Source organism: Triplophysa rosa, linkage group LG19 (genome assembly GCF_024868665.1).
Source record: "Triplophysa rosa linkage group LG19, Trosa_1v2, whole genome shotgun sequence".
NCBI lineage: Eukaryota > Metazoa > Chordata > Actinopteri > Cypriniformes > Nemacheilidae > Triplophysa > Triplophysa rosa.
In genome coordinates this window covers 13,701,752-13,721,405 of record NC_079908.1, presented here as the reverse complement: position 1 = coordinate 13,721,405, position 19,654 = coordinate 13,701,752, and the positions used below count along the sequence as shown (strand labels likewise).

Below are 19,654 nucleotides of genomic sequence, written 5' to 3'. Positions count from 1 at the left end.
TTTAACGTTTTGTTTAATTATAAGGCCACAAGGTGGTGCAGCCCCACCACCTTTTTGTGTGTTCTCAGACTGTGCCCATAAATCAACATATACAATTTGGTGAAGATAACTAATTTCGTTTAGAAGTTATAAGTATATACACTCAATAAAGCAAAAAATAACACAATCCAAAGTGTTTTTGCATTTTTCTGCCACTTACCATGGAAATTTTGACATTTGGCCTGCGACATTTGGTAAACCACTAAATGTTCCGTGTTTCCTACGCTGGTTTCGTCTCGATCAGAGTAATGGTTGCAAAGTTAATCGAGATTGTTTTTTTGCGCTAAATCACACTTTAGGCCAAACCGTAAGGCGAAACCTGTCATGTTTGGTGTAGTTGGACTCGCCAAGGATTCTGAAAACTAAGGACATGACTCCCACGAAAATCCGTTAACCGCAGACAAAGTTATAGGCCTGTAAATATATTTCCGAAACTTTACGGGCTCTCTCAGGGCATGGTGCTGATGACCCATAACGAATTTCGTAACGTTAAATTTGTAAAATACAGCATTTTGATATATTATTCAATATGGCGGATGTCCAAAGTGGCAGACATGGAAAACTGGATATCGTTCGAGTCGGCATGACACCTCGCATCTAACATGGCCAACTTTTAGATTTTTGGACAAACCGTTCGGAAGTCATAAGCAAAAATAGCAATTTTTCAAAAAAAATTCTAAATGTGTGTGAAAATTTGGAATTGTGGTGGCGCTAGAGGGATTGAGATAGAGACTCCAAATTTGCTCTGGATAATAAGGGGATTGTCCTGTATCTGTGTGTAAAATATAATAACTTTCCTGTGTACAGTTCTATGGGCTGCCATAGACTTCCCTGGCGGAAGAATAATAATAAGAAAACTAATGGATACAATAAGACTTTAGAACCCTTTGGGGCTTGACCCCTAATTATTGATGACAAAGGATGGTCCATTTTTGGAAACATGATTTTATACATTTTGAAGAAAAAAGCAGAGTCAACTCCTGTGTAATTACATGAACGATTGTGTTTCGATTGTGTTAACTGAACCAGGATCTGTGGCGTCTGTGGCGTCCCATGGCAGAATGTAACCCTTAAGTCCCAGGTGTTTTTGTGGAACCCTGGAACAGTCAAACTTCTCAAAACTTAATTTTGACCCTGTTTGATGTGGCATTTTGTGAATATAAATATGTTCTTATAACATCTGTCCTTAAATTCTCTGAAAACCTGCCCTTTACCCACCTCTGAACCTAAGCATCGATCCAGGTGCTGTGCTAAACAGTGACTGCTTTCCCATAATAAGTTTAAGTTGTTCTGAAAATGTCATTTCAGAGATTACTTTCTAGGTCAGATACTTTTCTCAGAGGCAGACTAATATCATTAGGACATCAGGGATGTATTTATATTCGTCATGGTGAGGTAAGTAACCTGATCATGTTGAATAGTTGAGAACAGTAGAGGACTTTGAGTCCTGAAAACTTTTTCAGTACAACCACATTAATTTGTTTTCTCTTTGCTGCATAATTTTTTAGTTATTCATTGTGATGTTTTAAGGGACTTTGATATCAAAATGTGATCATCTCTTAATAATTTTTATTTGCATAAGAGCTATAAGTGTCTTTATGCAGGTTTCTTTCTTTATCAGTTCTAAGATTAAGATACAATTCAATCATTGATGCATATATAATGCACAATAATGTATGTTGTTCACATTAAACAAGGAGGGTTATATGTTTTTATATATTTTATATAGCTATATTAGAGAGAGGCAGTTGAAACATTTGAACTAATTCCTCTGTATTGATTTATTGTTTAAACAGCAATGATGTTTGCACAGAAGCCAACTTTGTGCACACATTGTGTTTTCAAGTTTTTTTTCTGACGCATGAAGCATGGCATTTTGCACAAACCCTTTATTTAATGCATTTTATTAATATAAATGATTTAAAAGCTGTAAAACAATTTTAAATGAACACTTAAACAACATTATAAACTTTTACTTTGAACCTCTGTTCAGAGCGAGTTCTTGTTTGTATTGTGTATTTTCTGCCTCTCCAGAGTTTCCTCTGGAGCAGGAAACAACACTTACAGAACCATAAGCATCGCACAGAGATTCTACATACAACAACAATAGAAGATGTGTAATTTTAGAAAAACTTTATTGCCATGATGCAGCTTAAAGAAAATAACATCTATGCACTTTAATTTTAGTCATTGCATTCTTAATGTCCTCCGTGTGTTCCTATACATTTACATTCATGCATTTGGCAGTTACTTTTATCCAAAGCAACTTAGTGTGCATTCAAGTTACACTTTATCAGTATGTTTGCTCCTGGATATCACACTTCTGACCTTTGTGCTGTTAACCCAATGCTCCACTAATGGAGCTATACAAGTACAGGAACCTCCGGAGTTCCGGAGAACACACATGCTGATAAAATGCATACGTTAAATACATTGTTAGATATTTTAAATAAAAATGTTTGCCAAATGCATTCTTCGTTCATGCTTAAAAAAAGTATCACGCTCTCCCTGTCATCTTACTCAACAGCCATGCAACAGCTCCCACTTCTCAACCTCTCAATCGAGGCATGCACGTTTTTATACAGACCCCACCGAGACCATCAGAGACATTCCGGACGGCTCCACGCTTCTTGTCGGAGGTATAAGTAGGAACTTTGATTCTCAATGCTAAGGCCACATCAAGATGAATGTGATGTCTATTAATGTATTGCTGTGTGTCTTGGACACAATCCTATCTGATAAGTTGTTCTTGCAGTTTCCTCCACTGATAGTCTTTCCTCTAGATAGAATATAATATGTCAAGTGATATTGTTCTGCGTGCTTAGTGACCCCTTTTTCTATCTCAGGCTTTGGATTGTGTGGGATTCCGGAGAATTTAATCAGCGGCCTGTTGAAAACAGGAGTGAAAGGAATCACAGCTGTGAGCAACAATGCTGGGTGAGAGAGATTGCCATTTAATGAGTCAACAATCTCAGTGAAGGGACAAAATGTTTTCCGAAGAATTCCATTATGAGACCAAAATCACTGGACTGTTTACAAAGGGTTGCTGTTATGTATAAATTAAGCCAGGTCAAAAGACAGGAAAGACATGCTTTCAGGAATCAAAGCTGCATTTAATATACGTTGAAAGAACTCCTATAATGAGGTAATGTTTTTGATTTCAGGGTTGATAACTATGGCCTGGGCCTGCTTCTGAAAACCAAGCAGATAAAACGCATGATATCGTCGTACGTTGGGGAGAACGCAGAGTTTGAAAGGCAATATCTTTCAGGTGAACTGGAAGTTGAACTAACCCCTCAGGTGAAGCATTTACCTCATTCGCTTTTAAGAATCTACAGAGCATTTTTGTTTCAGGCATGAATGTAATAGGACCAGTGGTCAGCTGGTATTTTCTCATTGCCTTATCTTTAAGCCAAGTATATTTCAGACCCTGGTTTTTTTTGTAATGATGTCTGATCTACAGGGCACGTTAGCAGAGAGGATACGGGCTGCTGGTGCCGGCATTCCAGCTTTCTTCACTCCTACCGGTTATGGAACCCTCATCCAGGAGGGAGGCTCACCCATAAAATACAACAAAGATGGCAGCATTGCCATTGCAAGTGAGAGCAGACAGGTGCGGTGATGATATTGCTGTACGGTCCCTATCCTTTTAACCGACTTTTTGCTAAGGCCTCAAAAATATCTTATCATCTGCTGCACAACAAAATATTATTAGACAGAGAAGCGTAAAAACATTCCATGCATATACAACGAATGCCAACTGTTGCTGATGTAGGTAAGCAATTCTTTGAAGGTGAAGCTTATAGCAGAGGGTCAGTTTTCTGTGCTGTATTTTTTATTTTTATTTATTTAATTGCATTAGAAATAAATCAACATTAGAAAATCATACAAGCGTACACATTCTTTTGTTTGGTACAGGTTCAAGAATTCAACGGCAGGCATTATGTCATGGAAAAAGCCATCACGGGTGACTTTGCTCTGATAAAGGCCTGGAAATGTGACAAAGCAGGAAATCTTGTTTTCAGGTAGGGATTCACACAATAAAATGATTCGCGGGAGAATGAGATTTTAAAATACCAGTTGTCTTCCTTATTATTTCATATTATTTATATGCCCCGTAACGACCACTAGGTGTCAGTCTTCATCTTCATATTACAGTAATGCATGGAATATAACTGTCACATAACATCACAAAAATGTACAAACTGATAAAGCATTGTTCCACGTGATCATTTTTTAATAGGAAAACAGCTCGGAATTTCAACCAGCCAATGTGTAAAGCAGCCAAAGTTACAATTGTGGAGGTCTGTAACCTTTCTTTTTTTACTTTTGTGGGCTCATATGATTATGTGTTTCTGGTGCTATAAAGGAGAAGATAACGTATGATCTGTGGTCCACAGGTTGAGGAGATCGTTGACATTGGAAGTTTTGCTGCAGAGGACATTCATGTCCCCAGCATCTATGTAGATCGAGTAGTAAAAGGTGCCAGCTATGAAAAACGAATTGAGGTGACAAATCTAAAGAACCTTTAGGAGTACATTTAAAACGAAAATTGAAATCTCAACTTACCGTTAACAAACTTAAAGAATGAAAGTCATGTTTGGCCCCTAATTTATTCATTTACAGAAAAGAAAGCTTCAGTCTAGACAGACGGAGAAAACACAAATAAATCAGGACTCAGATATAACCCGTGAGAGGATCATCCGGAGAGCAGCACTGGAGTTTAAGGATGGGATGTATGGTATCCTTCTGTGTCTTCAACATACTGTAGATAACTCTCAACTAATGGATGTATAATACGAAATCTGTACAGTTCTCTATCTATACCTTGACTCCACCTTAAGCAAATCTTGGCATTGGAATCCCTATGCTGGCCAGTAATTACATAAACCCTGAAATCACAGTCCACCTGCAGAGTGAAAATGGAATCCTGGGATTGGTGAGCTTTAGATATTAAATAACATAATCAAGTGATTTTAGCCAATTAACTTCTCATCCTCTTCACTTTTGGGGTTTTTCAGGGTCCTTATCCAACAGAGAGTGAAGTGGATCCTGATTTAATTAATGCTGGTGCTGTGACACCTTTTCACTAATTTTAGAAATAAACAATGGTTTAAAATAATGATAAAATAATAAAAATAATGACTCATCATTATATGATCAGGTAAGGAGACAGTTACTGTTTGTCTGGGAGCTGCCTACTTTTCCAGCGATGAGTCTTTTGCCATGATTAGAGGGTTAGTTTCACTGGTTTTGCCATGATTCAAGATTTGTAATATACTATAATCTATTCCAGTGTTTTCATGCTTTAATCTCTTCACCTTTTGTATACTTTCTATTCAGAGGTCACATTGACTTGACAATGCTGGGAGCAATGCAGGTTTCCAAATATGGAGATTTGGCCAACTGGATGATTCCAGTATGTGAACTCTAGCCTATATATATATGTTATGTATCTATCAATATTTTTATGGTGCTTGAGTTGAGATGTACCTTCTGTTTCTTGCAGGGTAAAATGGTCAAGGGTATGGGTGGGGCCATGGACTTGGTTTCAAGTTCTGCCACAAAAGTAGTGGTCACTATGGAACATTCTGCTAAGGTATAAAAAACTTCAGTTGCAGCTCACAGATGTTTTGTTTTGGAATTCTTGATTTACGTGCACTATTAAATTACAAGGGTGGAAAGCATAAAATTCTAGAGAAGTGCACCCTTCCCCTAACTGGAAAACAGTGTGTTGATCGTATAATCACTGAAAAGGTTAGGAAACCTTTTTCAAATATTATTCATCTTTTCCAAAAACCTTCTGATTTGTAACATAATTTGTTGTAGGCTGTGTTTGATGTGGATAAAAGTAGGGGTTTAACCCTCATTGAGATTTGGGAAGGGCTGACCCCAGATGACATCAGAGCATGTACCGGGACAGAGTTTCAGGTAAGTCTGACCACAATGAGTCATTGATTGAATTGGAGAGCCACACAAAACCACAATGTTAATGTTAATGTCCATATTTATGCATCTGAAAAAAAAGTATAAAATTCATATATGATATAAGTATTACAAAATAAAAGTGCTGTTGGAGGGGTGAAGAAATAACTGTGAAAGGAATTCAATCATATTTCATGTAACTCCCAAACTTTAATTTTAGTTTTTTTTGTGTCTTATAACTGATGTTGATGTTTGCCAGGTGTCTGAACAATTACGACCAATGCAGCAGATATGAGGAGGTATGCTGAGGACTGGACTGCTTTGATTTTCATGCAAACTATTTTTTGGAATGTGGTATATGAACGCATTTTGTTTCCAGCTTTAAACAGATTAATTTCATCATGTGACATGTTCAATGCTAGAAGATATTGTAAGACTCAAAAACTTTATAGTAAAGTTTAAGACACTACCAGAATTGAAATTAATTTGTTATATGTGAGTCTTAAGAAATAAAAGTAATTTTTAGAATAATTAGAATAGAATAAATTGATTTTAACTTGAACTCAATTTTGTCATTTTTAAATTAAGTATGACGCAATATAACTTTATTGAATGCTTTATTTTATTGTTTGTGTGATATAACTAATTGTAAAATGGAGCTGTCACTGAAACTAATTCGTTTAATTTATTTTTATGCTATTTGACATGAAATAAACAAAGTTGGAAAATGCTCAAGCAGAATTCATGTTTCTTTTCAAATGCTTTACTTTGTCCGCATAATGTTTTAAGATGGTTTGCAGATAAAGCCAAATAACTTGAAGATACATAAAAATAGATTTCAATCAATCCCAGCCAATAAATTTAGAATTTTGACCCTAGTGTTACTCTGGGATTAGTCATGAATTTGAACAACAAATATTGCACAACTCTCTAAAGACAGAGGTCTATGTGTTCTGCTGGGTTTTACAAAACACTATTTCACAATACCAAATGAAACACAAACCTCCACATTTTATTACAGCAGCAAAAAAGTACACACTGTTGGTTACAAGCTGACTACAACTCAGGTAGTGCCAAGGTCAGGTGGTGAAAAGTGAGAGAATAAGTTCCCAACAAAAGTTGACAAACAATTAAAAAATGGGAAAGCCAGCACTGAATGTCCAGGAGCAGATAATAGCATTGAGTCATGCTGGAAATTCCTGTCTATGACAAAATACTGATGTCATTATCTCTACGAGAGCCGCACTATATCAGCTGGATCCTCACTATACCTGCCATAGCACAAAACCTGTAAAGCCTACAGTAGCTACAACATGAAGGTAAGGTAACTCTACAGGTTAGAAATACAAACTAAACGACTGGGAAATGACAAAAAATGACATGTAGTCATGGCAGGTTTATGTTTTCAGATGTGTCCAGCTGTTGCTCGGTCCTGTTTATTGGTTCTGCTTATGGTTCTGCCTTATAGCTGGTAAGTGCTCCGTGCTTAATGGATACTACATTCTAAACAACTATATATATATTATATATATATTTACCATTGTTTATTTTTTCCTATGCAAGGTGTGAACAGCCGGTAAACTGCAAGTGGGGACCTTATGGGGACTGGTCAGAATGTGACGGCTGTACCAAAACACAGGTTTAAGCCTTATCTATAGCAAGGTTATTGATACTGTAGTATAGCTACCTGTCATAACTGAATTTTGACTCCCATGTGGGTTTTTGTCTCACTCAGGTTCAAATACGTCATATAGAGACATTCCCTCAGTTTGGTGGCAGTTCTTGTACAGGGGACGCCATCCAGAGACAAAACTGCATTCCTAAGAAAAGCTGTCCTTTAGAGGCTGGATGTGGAAACAGGTTTCGTTGTACATCTGGTACATATCATCATGACATTGAATGGATAACAATGCTTATCATGTGACTATAAAATAATCAAATGTCCTTTTTGTCAGAGTGTTAAACAGTGTTTATGCCTTTGTAGGTCAATGCATCAGTGAATCTCTGGTGTGCAATGGGGATCATGACTGTGAGGATGGTTTAGATGAACAGCGATGCAGCAGCTCTATAGTGTGCAATGAGCAAAAGCCACCGCCCAACTCTGACCTCACAGGAAGAGGGTAAAAAAAAACCATATTAAGCTATTTCAAAATATCCACATTTAAGCAATAGTTCACCCAAAAAGAAAATGTCTGTCATCATTTACTCACCCTCATGATGGTGGGTTATTTGCCATTCCATAGATTTGACGTGTTGACGGGTGAGTTGAAAGCTGGGGTCATTAACACTCGTAGCTTCGGTGGCCTGTGCAGAAAACTGTTTAGTGGAGACCACAGCGATTTCTACAGACTTCCACAGAGTCTACTTAGATATACCTTTCAGGTGAAAACAAGATTTTAGGCCCATGACTATATTAAATAACGGCTATAAGATTATTTTGTTTGGAAAAACTAACAGTATTTAGCGCTTCCTTTCAGGTCACTGTTGAAAATGATTTCAGTGATGAGTATTATGACAGCTCCTGGTCGTACATGAGGCACGAAGAGGATAAAAAGAGAATTAGAGGAGGCCATGACCATAAATCCTTTCATAATGAACTCAAGCAGGATAAAGTAAGGTTCAAGTCTGGGTCTCTCAGATGAATACAATACACTAGATCAAAAGAATACTAGCAGAAAAGTTAAAAACAATAGATGATATTACATCTGAAATCTGTATGTTCTGTTTTAAAGGCATATCACCTGCTGATCATTAAGAATGATGTAGAGGTGGCTCAGTTCCAGAACAATGCTCCTCAGTATCTGCCTCTATCTGAAGATTTCTGGAAGGATCTATCTGCCCTTCCCAGCACATATGACCCAGCAATCTATCGATCATTTCTAGAGCGCTATGGTACCCACTACATGGAAGAAGGAACACTAGGTGGCCAGTATCGGGCCTTGCTGGAGTTGGATGCAAATTTTATGAAGGAGATGAGTACGTATCCACATCCTTATTCCCGTTAACATGTAACGTAACACTTTGTTTTGCTTAGGGGGTAGTTTGCTCCAAATCATTATTTATTCACCCTCATGTCATTCAAAAATCACTGTTGTCATTCTGAAACCCTGTATCTCCATATTTCGTTATTAGTATTTTTTTGTTGCCATAAATCATTTTTATTAGTCACCCTTTATGTTTGTCACTGGGTTTTGCAAATATCTAACCGATAAAAAGTCATAAAAAGTGCTTGTCAACTTTGATAACACAGTATTTAATCGTTTGAAAAGTACAGTGTTTTTTCAACAGCGAAATTGGACATCTGAGGTTTTGGAAAGACAGTGATAGTATAATGCTTTCTACTGGGGACACAAAAGAAGATATTTTGAGAAATGTGTCAGTGATTTTGTGTCCAAATAGAAGTAAAGAATGAGGGTCAAAGTTGTTTCGTCTTCAAAATATCTTCTTTTGTGTCTCCCCAAGACAGAAAGTCATACAGGTTTAGAATGACATGAAATATGGTTGTTTTATTTTAATACAGGTAGAACAGATATTAATTTCCACCAGTGTATCACACGTGTGAAGCGACGCCTCTTCTACAAGAAGAGAACAACCAAGTGTGTGAAACTGATGGAAACAATTCAGAATCTCAAAGGTTTGTCCAATTTATAAGCACTAAATGTCACTAAATGGCCATTTCAAATGATTTGCTTTACACTGTTGCTTCATATCTTTCTAATTGTTTTACAGAAAACAGTAATCGTCAGATGGCACTAAAAACAGACATTATCGGAGGACATACCGCATACATTGCTGGGCTTAGTCTCATAGATTTGGAGAATCCTGAAAATAACAAGCAGATGTATTCCAAATGGGCAGGTTCAGTGAAGGACTTCCCTAAAGTGATAAAACAGAAGGTATGTGAATAGTTTAATATCCGGGAACACCTACTGGTGTTTAGCTTGAATGCAATTTTAAATGTAAAAACTATACGTATGATTAAAAGTATTTATTTGGAAAATACTTTATGATCAATAAATATGAATTACAGTATTAACTATATGGTAACATATTGTAAACCTAGTTGCGACCACTGTATGAACTGGTGAAGGAGGTGCCATGTGCTGGCTTGAAGAAACTTCACCTGAAGAGGGCACTAGAAGCCTATCTGGAGGAGCAGAGCCCATGCCACTGCAGACCATGTCAAAACAAGGGCATGCCTGTGCTCACTGACGGCCAGTGCACCTGTGTGTGTAAGCCGGGCACCAGTGGAAATGCCTGTCAAAACGGTCATGTAATTGGGGAACAACCAGGTATGACATCCAAAGCTAATTTCATTATGTTGAGCATATAAGCAGTTACTTGACCAGTTATGTTGACTTAAGGTGCACATCATTTTGTGCTTAAAGGGAGTTCACTCAAAAATTACAATTATTTTATCATTTGCTCACCCTCAATTCATTCCATGACTTTTTCCTTTCTTACACATAAGATATTTTGAAAATCGCTGGTAATCAAACATTCGTTCCCATTGACTTCCATTGCATAGACACAAAACCACAAAGCCACCTTTCTCAAAATATTTTCTTTTGTGTTCCACGGAAGAACTCATATGCAGATTTTGAATGACATAAGTGTGAATAAATGATGATAGTAGTTTTATTTTTAAGTGAATGGGTAATGTTTTTTATAGGAGTGGTTGAAGGCGGCTGGAGTTGCTGGTCTGCCTGGAGTAGCTGCTCTCAGGGTCAGAGGTCGAGGATTCGTTTGTGTAATAATCCTGCTCCAAGAAATGGAGGCAGACATTGCATGGGGGAGAGCACAGAGCACAAACGCTGTGAGGACCCTGATCTTGAACATCTAAAGTAAGAATAAACTATTTCTGCATTTTTTTCATTTTAAAAAGATAAAAAATGTGACCTAATATCATGTCATTCTTTATATTCTAGAATGATGGAGCCCCACTGCTTTGATTCCTCTGTGACACCAGTGAAGTCATGTAAAACTCCACCTCCTCTGAAAAATGGATTTGTTTTGGTAAGTATCTTCCTAGTTATGGTATTCACACTGTGATGTAACTAATGGGACTAACCCTTTAAAAAGTCACAAACTTGTCACAAAATATCACCGCCTAAAAATGTTTTAGGTAGACATACTACACGTTAAAGGGATATTTTGAGAAATGTCTTGGTGGTTTTGTGTCCATACAATGTAAGTCAATGGTGTTGTTTGGTTACCAACATTCTTCAAAATATTGTGTGTTCTGCAGAAGAAAATAAGTGATACAGGTTTAAAAGGACATCAAATGAAGAAAGAATTTTCATTTGGGAGTGACTATCCCTAAACACCGAAGAGTTTATCACAAGCAATTTAAAGGGGGTTATGAGCAATTCTGTCATTTACTTTACCTATCTGTGTTCAGGATCCAAAAGACATCTATCCAGTGGGTTCTAAGATTGAGTACACTTGTACAGATGGATATGATCATCTTGGGGAGCCGATCGCTGAGTGTACAGAGAACCTATCCTGGAAAACGTTTTCAATGGAGTGCAAAAGTAATCAATGAAACTGTATTTTACATTTTCTGAAGAAAATCGTATTGATGTCTGGCTGTGCAAAACTCCCTGCAACAGCAGAGGTTACTTATAGGTCATTTTGCATACGTATTCTTCTGTATGTTTATTCAGAGTCCGCCTGTGACCCTCCACCTGTTCTGAGCAATGTCATTGCCACACCCTCAAAACAAACGTATCTGATTGGGGAGAGTGTATCCCTGTCATGCCCACCTGGAACGCAGCGAGAAGGGGAACCTGAAGTTCTGTGCCGCCTTGGCCTCAGCTGGTATCCTTTACCTGAGAGTATCAGATGCAGACCAGGTATAGTATAAAATCCTGTAATACACATCAATCAGGCACTTTGGAAACATTTCTGATTTGTTGTTTTTACTTTTTATTTTAAGTTGTTGTTATGTTTACTTTTTATATAAGTCCCCACAGTGCCCACCCAATCGAGTCTAATCTGCAAACCATGGGAAAAACTGGGAAAGGGTCAGTGTGTTTGCAAAATGCCATATGAATGCAAGTAAGTTAAGTAGTTCAGATGCTTGATGTATAAATAATAAGCAAACAAAGCATTTATGTCAAATTCTACATTATGTCCACTAGGGCATCATTCCAGGTTTGTGCCTCTACACGTCCTGGTCGGGTAAACAGAATGAGCGTCTGCCAGATTGGAGCTTTGCAGTGTCTGGGACAAAAGGTCTCTCTGCTACAGGACAGCACATGCAGTTGGCCACAAACCAAATTCACATCCTGTCAGGACTGCAATGAATGGGAAACATGTGACGGTATGCCTCTTTAAAACATATGTATGGATCTTTTATATAAACTATGATAATACACGATCTTCATTTTCTTAAACTCTATGTATCTCCAGGGTTAAAATGTGAATGTAAAGATCCAGAGGATTGTGTTGATGACTCCGCCCACCTGTGCGTCTCTCTAATGGGCGGGGCTGCTGAGATGATCTCAGAGTGTGAGGCGGGAGCTTGGAGGTGCAGAGGGAAACAGATCACTGTCCTCAACATTGGACACTGTCAGACATAAAGACTTTTCATCATAAGTGTTTTCCCTGTCATATGATGTTTTTATTGTGTATGTAATTTAATGATGTCACATTCTTAGCTTTTTTTTATTAAAATATTGAGATTTAAATCATATTTATAGTGGTTCTTACATTGTGGTTACTATATCTTATATAGCTGATACTATATAATACTACAGCTAAAGTGTCACTAAACATTTCCCAAACACTTTCCATGTGTAAAAAACAGCAGTGTTTTGATAGCATCGCTTTTTGAGGGACATAAACTGGTTTACAGTTTAATGTTATTTTGGCATAAAATATATTTTATTAAAAATTGAGCCAGCTAACCATTAAGAAAAGAAATTTAAATACAAGTTTAAATACAAGGACATAACATTTTTATTGTGCTCTTCTACAGTAATAAAATATTGGTGTATAAAGAAGAATAAAATAACTGTATAGCATGCTGTGAGTGATTAAAAACAATATTGAGTTATCTATACAAATCATTTAGCATTCTGTTAGCATTTTGATATTATAAAATTCTCCAAAAGGCTTTGTTAACAATTAAGAAGTCTGGCAAGGACCTTCACTCAGAATCTCAAATTCTATCTTGTTGCACTTCATAGCAGCCATGAAACATAAGTTCATGCTCCGTGTGCTCTGTGCCTTCAGGAGTTTCAGGCAGTAGACATGTTTTCCATCCCTTGAGCAATCTTTCGGAAGTATGCACTCACAGTTTTTTGACACTAAGAAAAAAGACGATGATAAAAAGTGCCAAATGTTATTTCGATTTAATAATAAACATGCTTAAGCTAAATTTATACTCCACATAAACGCGCAGTTTATTCATAATAAGATCTATACCTGAACAGGTCTCCCACTCGTAACAGGTGTCTGCTCCACAGGGCTCCTGAACTGAGCTCTGCTCAGCAACACGGGCCCTGAATTTGGCCCAGTCCAGGCTGAATGCGTCAGTTTTGCACGGCCCATTATTCATAAAGTATAATGGGTCTCCATGACAACGGCCAGCGTGAAAAGCACAGGAGGACATTATATTGGCAGCCTCTTTCGAAGCATCAAAAATGCACAAGTCCGCCCTGTAATTTCTGCAGGACATTCAAAAAAGGAACACAATGGGTTAAGATTCCCAACAGACTGCAGCATAACTACATGCAAATAACAATGATTAACCAAAATTTGATGCAACAAACATGAATTTGAAAGCTTCCAAAACAGACAGAGCTATATTTATACCCGCAGTATTCTTTGGACATGCAGATACATGTAGTGCCATCATGAATCTCTCCAGGTTTACAGTTGCTGTCTGGCACAAAAGGCTTATCTGTGGAAAGCAAAAACATATATTTTTCTCTTACTCATGTTTACATCAAGTATAAATGGCCGTGAATGTTACTTCTACAAAAGTATAATTTGCAAAAGGCAGTAAAAATAGGAGAAGCTCACAAAAAGGCACAGTAAAATAATTGATTTGGTGAGAGTACCAGTCTTGCACTGTATGTCCTTTGAAATGCTTGGTTCCCAGGTGAGACTGTTTCCACAAGTGTAATACTGTTGACCCGAAGGACTCATACCACTCTCTGAACATGAGAGCATAAAAACACTTCCCACTTTATACTCTGGATGGTCTGGGGTCAGCTTCATGCCACCAGGCACTGTGGGTTTTGGGCAAACATATTCTGGAATCACAGAAAAGGTGAAAACGTCAATGAAAAACATCAGGTTTAGTTTATGCACAAATGGCTTTTTATAATATTATTCCATGACTTACTAATGCACCTTCCCTTTGGTTTCTCCCAGGAACCATCTTGGAGACAATGAATAAGCTGGTATCCATCCAACTTAAAACCAGTGAAGCAAACAACCTCCTCATGATCTCCATAATCGTATACGCGTTTGTTAATCTGAAAATAGAGGGAGGAATATAAAAGGGCAATTCTATGCAAATGTCAACCTTGAAAGGTTTTTACCACACCGATAGGTCAGATGTCAATATTTGGTGGGTCAAACACCCATGTGAGGTCTCTCTCAAAGTTTTTATAGCATTACGGGTAACACCTTACAATAAGGTGCTATTAGTTAACATTAGTAAATGCATTACCCAACATTAGCTAACAATGAATAATTTAGTTTGTCAACATTTATTAATCCTTGTCAATGTTAGTTCATGTCAATACAGTCATGTGGTGCATTAAGTAAGAGGCCGCTTCGTGTCGGGTGGTTCTTGGCCTCCACGTCGTGCATTAAAACCCTTTAACGCACGGCTAGTTGTGGATTATGCCGCTTATACCATGGTCATTTGCCAAGTTAAATCTATTATTGATGTTTACAGTGAAATTTTATATCAAACAGGTGAAAATTACAGCGATTACAGTTACATTTCAAATGTAATCAAACTTACTGGAGCTACCTGTGCGTTAAAGGGTTTTAATGCACACCTTCCAGCCAATCAGAATCGAGTATACAAAAAGACCATGGTATAACTAATGTTAACAGAAACAACGTTTGATTTTAATAATGTATTAGTAAATACTGAAATTAGCATGAATTAAATTTATAAATGCTGTAGAAGTATTGTTCCTTGTTAGTTTATGTTAGCTAATGCATCAACTAATTGCTAACAAATAGCACCTTATTGTAAAGTGTTACCGCATTATGTATTATTATTTTTAATTAAGCATTTTGTGAACAGCAGACAAGGAAGATGTTGTCTTTTCTCACCCTCAGGTGGCTGTTGGCAGGTACTTTGGGTTTTGGACACCCAGAGACTCCAGGGGGCAACTTGCTCTCGCTGTCGCCTTCATTCACAAATTCATCATCATTCATACACACATCTTGCCTGTGATAAAAAACGCAAATGACCAGCATACTTATGCCAAAGCACATACTGTATATAAAAGTGTTAAGACAGGGCACGCCCTTACTTTTGGAAAATAGAGATGGTACACTCCTCCACCTGTTTCTCAGAGCCTTGGCAGGGTTTTCCCCCTCGCTGAGGTGCAGGGTTGGTACAGGTACGTGTACGATGTCTCTTTAAGGAGGTGTCACAGAGACTCCAGGGAGTCCAGCATGTCCATCTGCCATCAACTCCCTCTGAGGAGTAAAGAGACAGGGAACGTATAGAAATACACCAAAAATGTACCGACAATGTCACTCCATGCCATCTAGTCAATGCCGAATGTTGACCTTTGACACCACCTGTCAAATGGCAGATTTTTGTCTATATTTCAATATTTGGAGAACGTTCAACAGTGACTGGATACCAGTATACTGGGGTACAACAATATGTCACCACCATAATGATGACAAATATGCATGTGAACCTTTTTTGTAGTCTGGGGCTCGTTTCTCGCAGTTTGCTCCGTAAGTCCCAGTCTGGCAAATGCAAACACACTCTGTCCCACTCAGAGCTGGCCGTGCATTGTTAGGGCAGGGGTCACACTTGCAGGAGTCAAATTCGGTCAGATACTCCATCAGTGCCCTATGAAGATGCAATCTCTTCGTCTTAGCACAAGGAATGCCTCGCACCAGATTCAGTAAAGGCAACAGCTGGTCGAGACATAGACAAATCATTATTAAATGATATTTAACACATTTTAAATAATGGGGTATTTTAAACCCTTAAGCAGTGAAAGGAAAATGATTCTGTCATCATTTACTCACCCTCTTGTCATTTCAAACCTTTACGACTTTCTTTCTTCCCCAGAACACAAAAGAAGATATTTTGAAGAAAGTTGGTAAGCGAACAGCACTGGCCCCCATTCACTTCTACTGCATGGACACAAAACCAATACAAGTGAATGGGGGCCAGTTATCAACATTCTTCAAAATATCTTCTTATGTGTTCTGCAGAAGAAAGAAAGTCATACAGGTATGAAATGACAAGAGGGTGAGTAAATAATGACAACATTTTTATTTTTGAGTGAACTATCACTTTAAAGTAATCAAAATACAATTAACAAAACAAGCATTAAAAAAATTCAGATCAAACATATCTTTGCTTATCCTCCTAACCTCAAAATCTATAACAGTTGGATTTTCTATTGTAGACTGAATCCAGTTCTGGTAAGTAGTGCTGTCCGGTGATACGTCTTTCCTTTCCCATGCCAGCTTTGCTGAATACTCAGCTTTACCTCCTTGCACTGATGTAAAAGTCTTCTCTGACGCTTTTACAATTGACCCTGGAAAGGACGTGAAAAAGGTAAAAGGAAGCTAAACATAGCTAAATCTTTATCTTTATCATTTGATTTGATTTTCAGAGTTATTTGATATCAATCCCCAATGTTGTATGTATGACAGTTGTTACCTTCGTATTCTGTTTTCATCGTGTTTGTCTTACAGGTGGAACTGTGTGAATCTCTATTATAAAAAATGGTAAAGATGGTGGAATCACGACTAAGGCAACTTTTTGTTTCCTCTTCTGTCAGTCCTGGAGATTGCAAAAGACAAAAACTAAGCACAACTGCTGTATGTTTAATAATTGTAAACATAAAGTTTTGTGCTCCTTTTGAGCAAGAAACATTCTTATCTTTAAAAACGATGTTTTCTCACCATACGTTTTAAGTTCTTCTCGATTGTATTGGAAAAGGAGGTCATACCTCCCCCCTAATGTCCCAGAGCTGAAATAATGTGTCCCAAACGTTTGAAAGATCTGTCTGTAAAGGACGTAGTTGTACTCTAATGGCAGACCGCTTAGAAACTGAATGAACGGATCCGACAAATAGAGGTCAGAGGACTTTGTTTTGAATGTTGATGTGGCAACAACCTGATGTACCCTGTAAAACTCTGAGTCCTGCATACAATTAAAGAAATAAACACATACATAAATATATTAATAAGTGTACTGTGTCCAGGGTCTAAAACAAGCATACAACATAATTTGAAGTTTTAAAGGTTCCTTGCCTTCTCTTGAGATGCTTTGGTTACCTCCTTGAAAGTACCAGGTCTCATTGACGCAGACTTTATAGCCAGGATCAATGAGAAAATATCACGAGCACTCGATATCTGTTGCAATATTTTAGCTGGATCTGACTGTGATTCTTCTGTCAATGTGATTTTTTCAGGTTTAATGTCACTTTCTTTAATGTCCTCAATATATTCAACCTAGAATTGTGTCAAACAATATTAGAAACAAAATCTTGATATATTAATGTAAAACAATTGCACACTTTGTAGTTTGTAGAATTGTATTTCATTCTTTGCCCACCTTGATGTCAAACTTCTCAACGTTGGCAGGGACCCGATAGAGCCTCCTGTTGGGTCCTTGTCTTTGCACTGTGCAATGCTCTCCCATAAATGTGCTGTCCAGAACAGCACCCCTCATCTGCTCTGCCATGGCATCAAACCTAATCGAAATAAACTCTGCGTTCAGTTTTAAAATTTAATATATAATATATAAGTATTATGATCTTGATATGGTGTTTACCCATGACCAATCAGATCGGCTCCAGGAATGGGATGAAATCTGTCCTGTGCACACACTTTCTTCAACTCCCCACAATCCCTCTCATCAGAGTTGTCACCACAGTCGTTCTGCTTGTTACACTCCAAAGTAGAGTTTATACATCTTCCTTTTGGTAGCATGGTAAGAAACACAGTAGGCTATGTATTTAAAAACACAATACACCCAATGTGCCGAACATCATAGCATGTCTCTGTCAATTTACGAGAGTTCGTGAAGGTAATTACCACTGTCGCAAGTGAACTGGTCTTTACAATTTACAGGCTCAATCCTGCATTCCTTAGAAGGGTGACAAGGTCTATCCTCCGCCAGAGATTCACTACAGTCCACCCCTCCAAACTGAGCTGGTGTAAGAAGAGACCTGGTTCTGAACTAAATCACACACAAACTATGGAAATTAATACACTTTGGCAATAAATCTAAAATACTCCTTTGTGTGTTTTACTCACTAATTTTTTGGCACAAGGTGAGCACTCAGACCAGGGTCCAAACTCAGTCAGTTGGCAGTTTATTGGACAAGTCTCAACATTGCACAGTCTGCTCTCTTGTGTCTGACACAGCTGAAAACAATTATTTTTTATCCAGTGCTCATCAAAGCGCACAGCCCTGCAACAGCAAATGTACAGGTCACCAACGTGAATCTAAAGGGGATGTATGATGTAAAATTAAGGTTACCTTGTGCGTTGTTGGGTTCCAGAGTTACAGGTTTTGGTGCAGTAGGTCCACGAACTCCACGGGTAGTGGTCACAGAAACACCCCATAATGGTGGTGACTGAAGCGAGGGTGTAGAGTAGGACTAGAGGAATGCTAGTACGATCCATGGAAGATAGACTGTCTAAACTTAATAGCTTAAAGTAAAGTAGAATGAACAACTCATTTGTTTTTTATTCACTGATGTCATGATTTTTTATATTTACATATGATACATACATTGTGCACGTATGGATGTTTAAGTTATTTTAATTTGAGGTAACTTAATATATTTATAAAGTAAAAAAATAAAGATTTTTCTTTTGAAAAAAAAAGTGCATTTAGTATTGTGCAGTTAGTATGGATTTAGATTTAGTGCATTTAGTTTTCAGTTGTGTCTAGTTAGGTCTTTCTGATCTTTTTTAAATCTGGAGTTTTTAAACCTGAAAATAAATATAAGTTACAACAAAGCAATTTCCTGCACTGTTAACTAAAATGTGCAAGTTACTGCAAATCATTTGTTTCTACTTGTTTCCATTAAAACTCACTATACTTTTCCTTCCAATTGTTATACTGAAATTTTGATTTATAATAAACAATGTCAATTGCAACAATGGAATATTGGGTCCCACCCATAATAAATATGATAAATGCACAGACATTTAAAAATACCACATAAATGATACTCACATGTGAATATCAAGCCCTTCCAAAAGCATATATGCATACACAATCACGCCTGATCGCTTGTAGTCTCTGTGTCTGCAATATGAGTACACATTTACATGCAGAAGAAATATCAGTTGCTCAGATCAAGCTGGTCGAATTCCTTTCTAGTTCTCATTCTCTTACACAATTTGTCCATCCCCTTTTCTTCCAGTAAATCCTTCAGCTGGAAGTCTTCATATTGACAACCAGACCTCCAATGGAATGTAGAAGGGATTATACAGAGAA

General features: G+C 37.6%; 3 protein-coding genes across 3 annotated transcripts; 2 read left to right on the top strand and 1 right to left on the bottom strand.

Annotated features, from left to right (window-relative positions):
- Positions 1-1,335: 1,335 nt before the first annotated feature.
- Positions 1,336-6,458, top strand: oxct1b (3-oxoacid CoA transferase 1b). Its single transcript, XM_057360753.1, has 17 exons — positions 1,336-1,434; positions 2,567-2,678; positions 2,886-2,976; positions 3,204-3,339; positions 3,503-3,652; positions 3,958-4,064; positions 4,283-4,343; positions 4,440-4,547; positions 4,666-4,780; positions 4,884-4,978; positions 5,061-5,109; positions 5,204-5,276; positions 5,383-5,458; positions 5,549-5,638; positions 5,716-5,796; positions 5,869-5,970; positions 6,224-6,458. The coding sequence occupies exons 1-17, from the start codon at positions 1,336-1,338 to the stop codon at positions 6,257-6,259; spliced, it is 1,581 nt and encodes a 526-aa protein (XP_057216736.1). The 3' UTR covers positions 6,260-6,458.
- Positions 6,459-6,994: 536 nt separating this feature from the next.
- Positions 6,995-12,733, top strand: c7b (complement component 7b). Its single transcript, XM_057360692.1, has 18 exons — positions 6,995-7,283; positions 7,374-7,435; positions 7,528-7,603; positions 7,700-7,841; positions 7,949-8,084; positions 8,208-8,346; positions 8,442-8,576; positions 8,697-8,940; positions 9,485-9,598; positions 9,694-9,860; positions 10,028-10,256; positions 10,637-10,808; positions 10,893-10,980; positions 11,366-11,498; positions 11,631-11,819; positions 11,931-12,024; positions 12,108-12,289; positions 12,379-12,733. The coding sequence occupies exons 1-18, from the start codon at positions 7,278-7,280 to the stop codon at positions 12,546-12,548; spliced, it is 2,478 nt and encodes an 825-aa protein (XP_057216675.1). The 5' UTR covers positions 6,995-7,277; the 3' UTR covers positions 12,549-12,733.
- Positions 12,734-12,910: 177 nt separating this feature from the next.
- c6 (complement component 6) lies at positions 12,911-19,517 on the bottom strand. The gene is made up of 18 exons (XM_057360691.1): positions 19,391-19,517; positions 18,686-18,858; positions 18,460-18,616; positions 18,238-18,382; positions 17,975-18,119; positions 17,756-17,894; positions 17,452-17,652; positions 17,101-17,341; positions 16,856-16,978; positions 16,564-16,730; positions 15,873-16,098; positions 15,474-15,642; positions 15,271-15,388; positions 14,321-14,453; positions 14,034-14,228; positions 13,786-13,873; positions 13,396-13,637; positions 12,911-13,277 (listed from the first exon to the last, which is right to left on the bottom strand). The coding sequence occupies exons 2-18, from the start codon at positions 18,829-18,831 to the stop codon at positions 13,096-13,098; spliced, it is 2,817 nt and encodes a 938-aa protein (XP_057216674.1). The 5' UTR covers positions 18,832-18,858; positions 19,391-19,517; the 3' UTR covers positions 12,911-13,095.
- Positions 19,518-19,654: the final 137 nt, after the last annotated feature.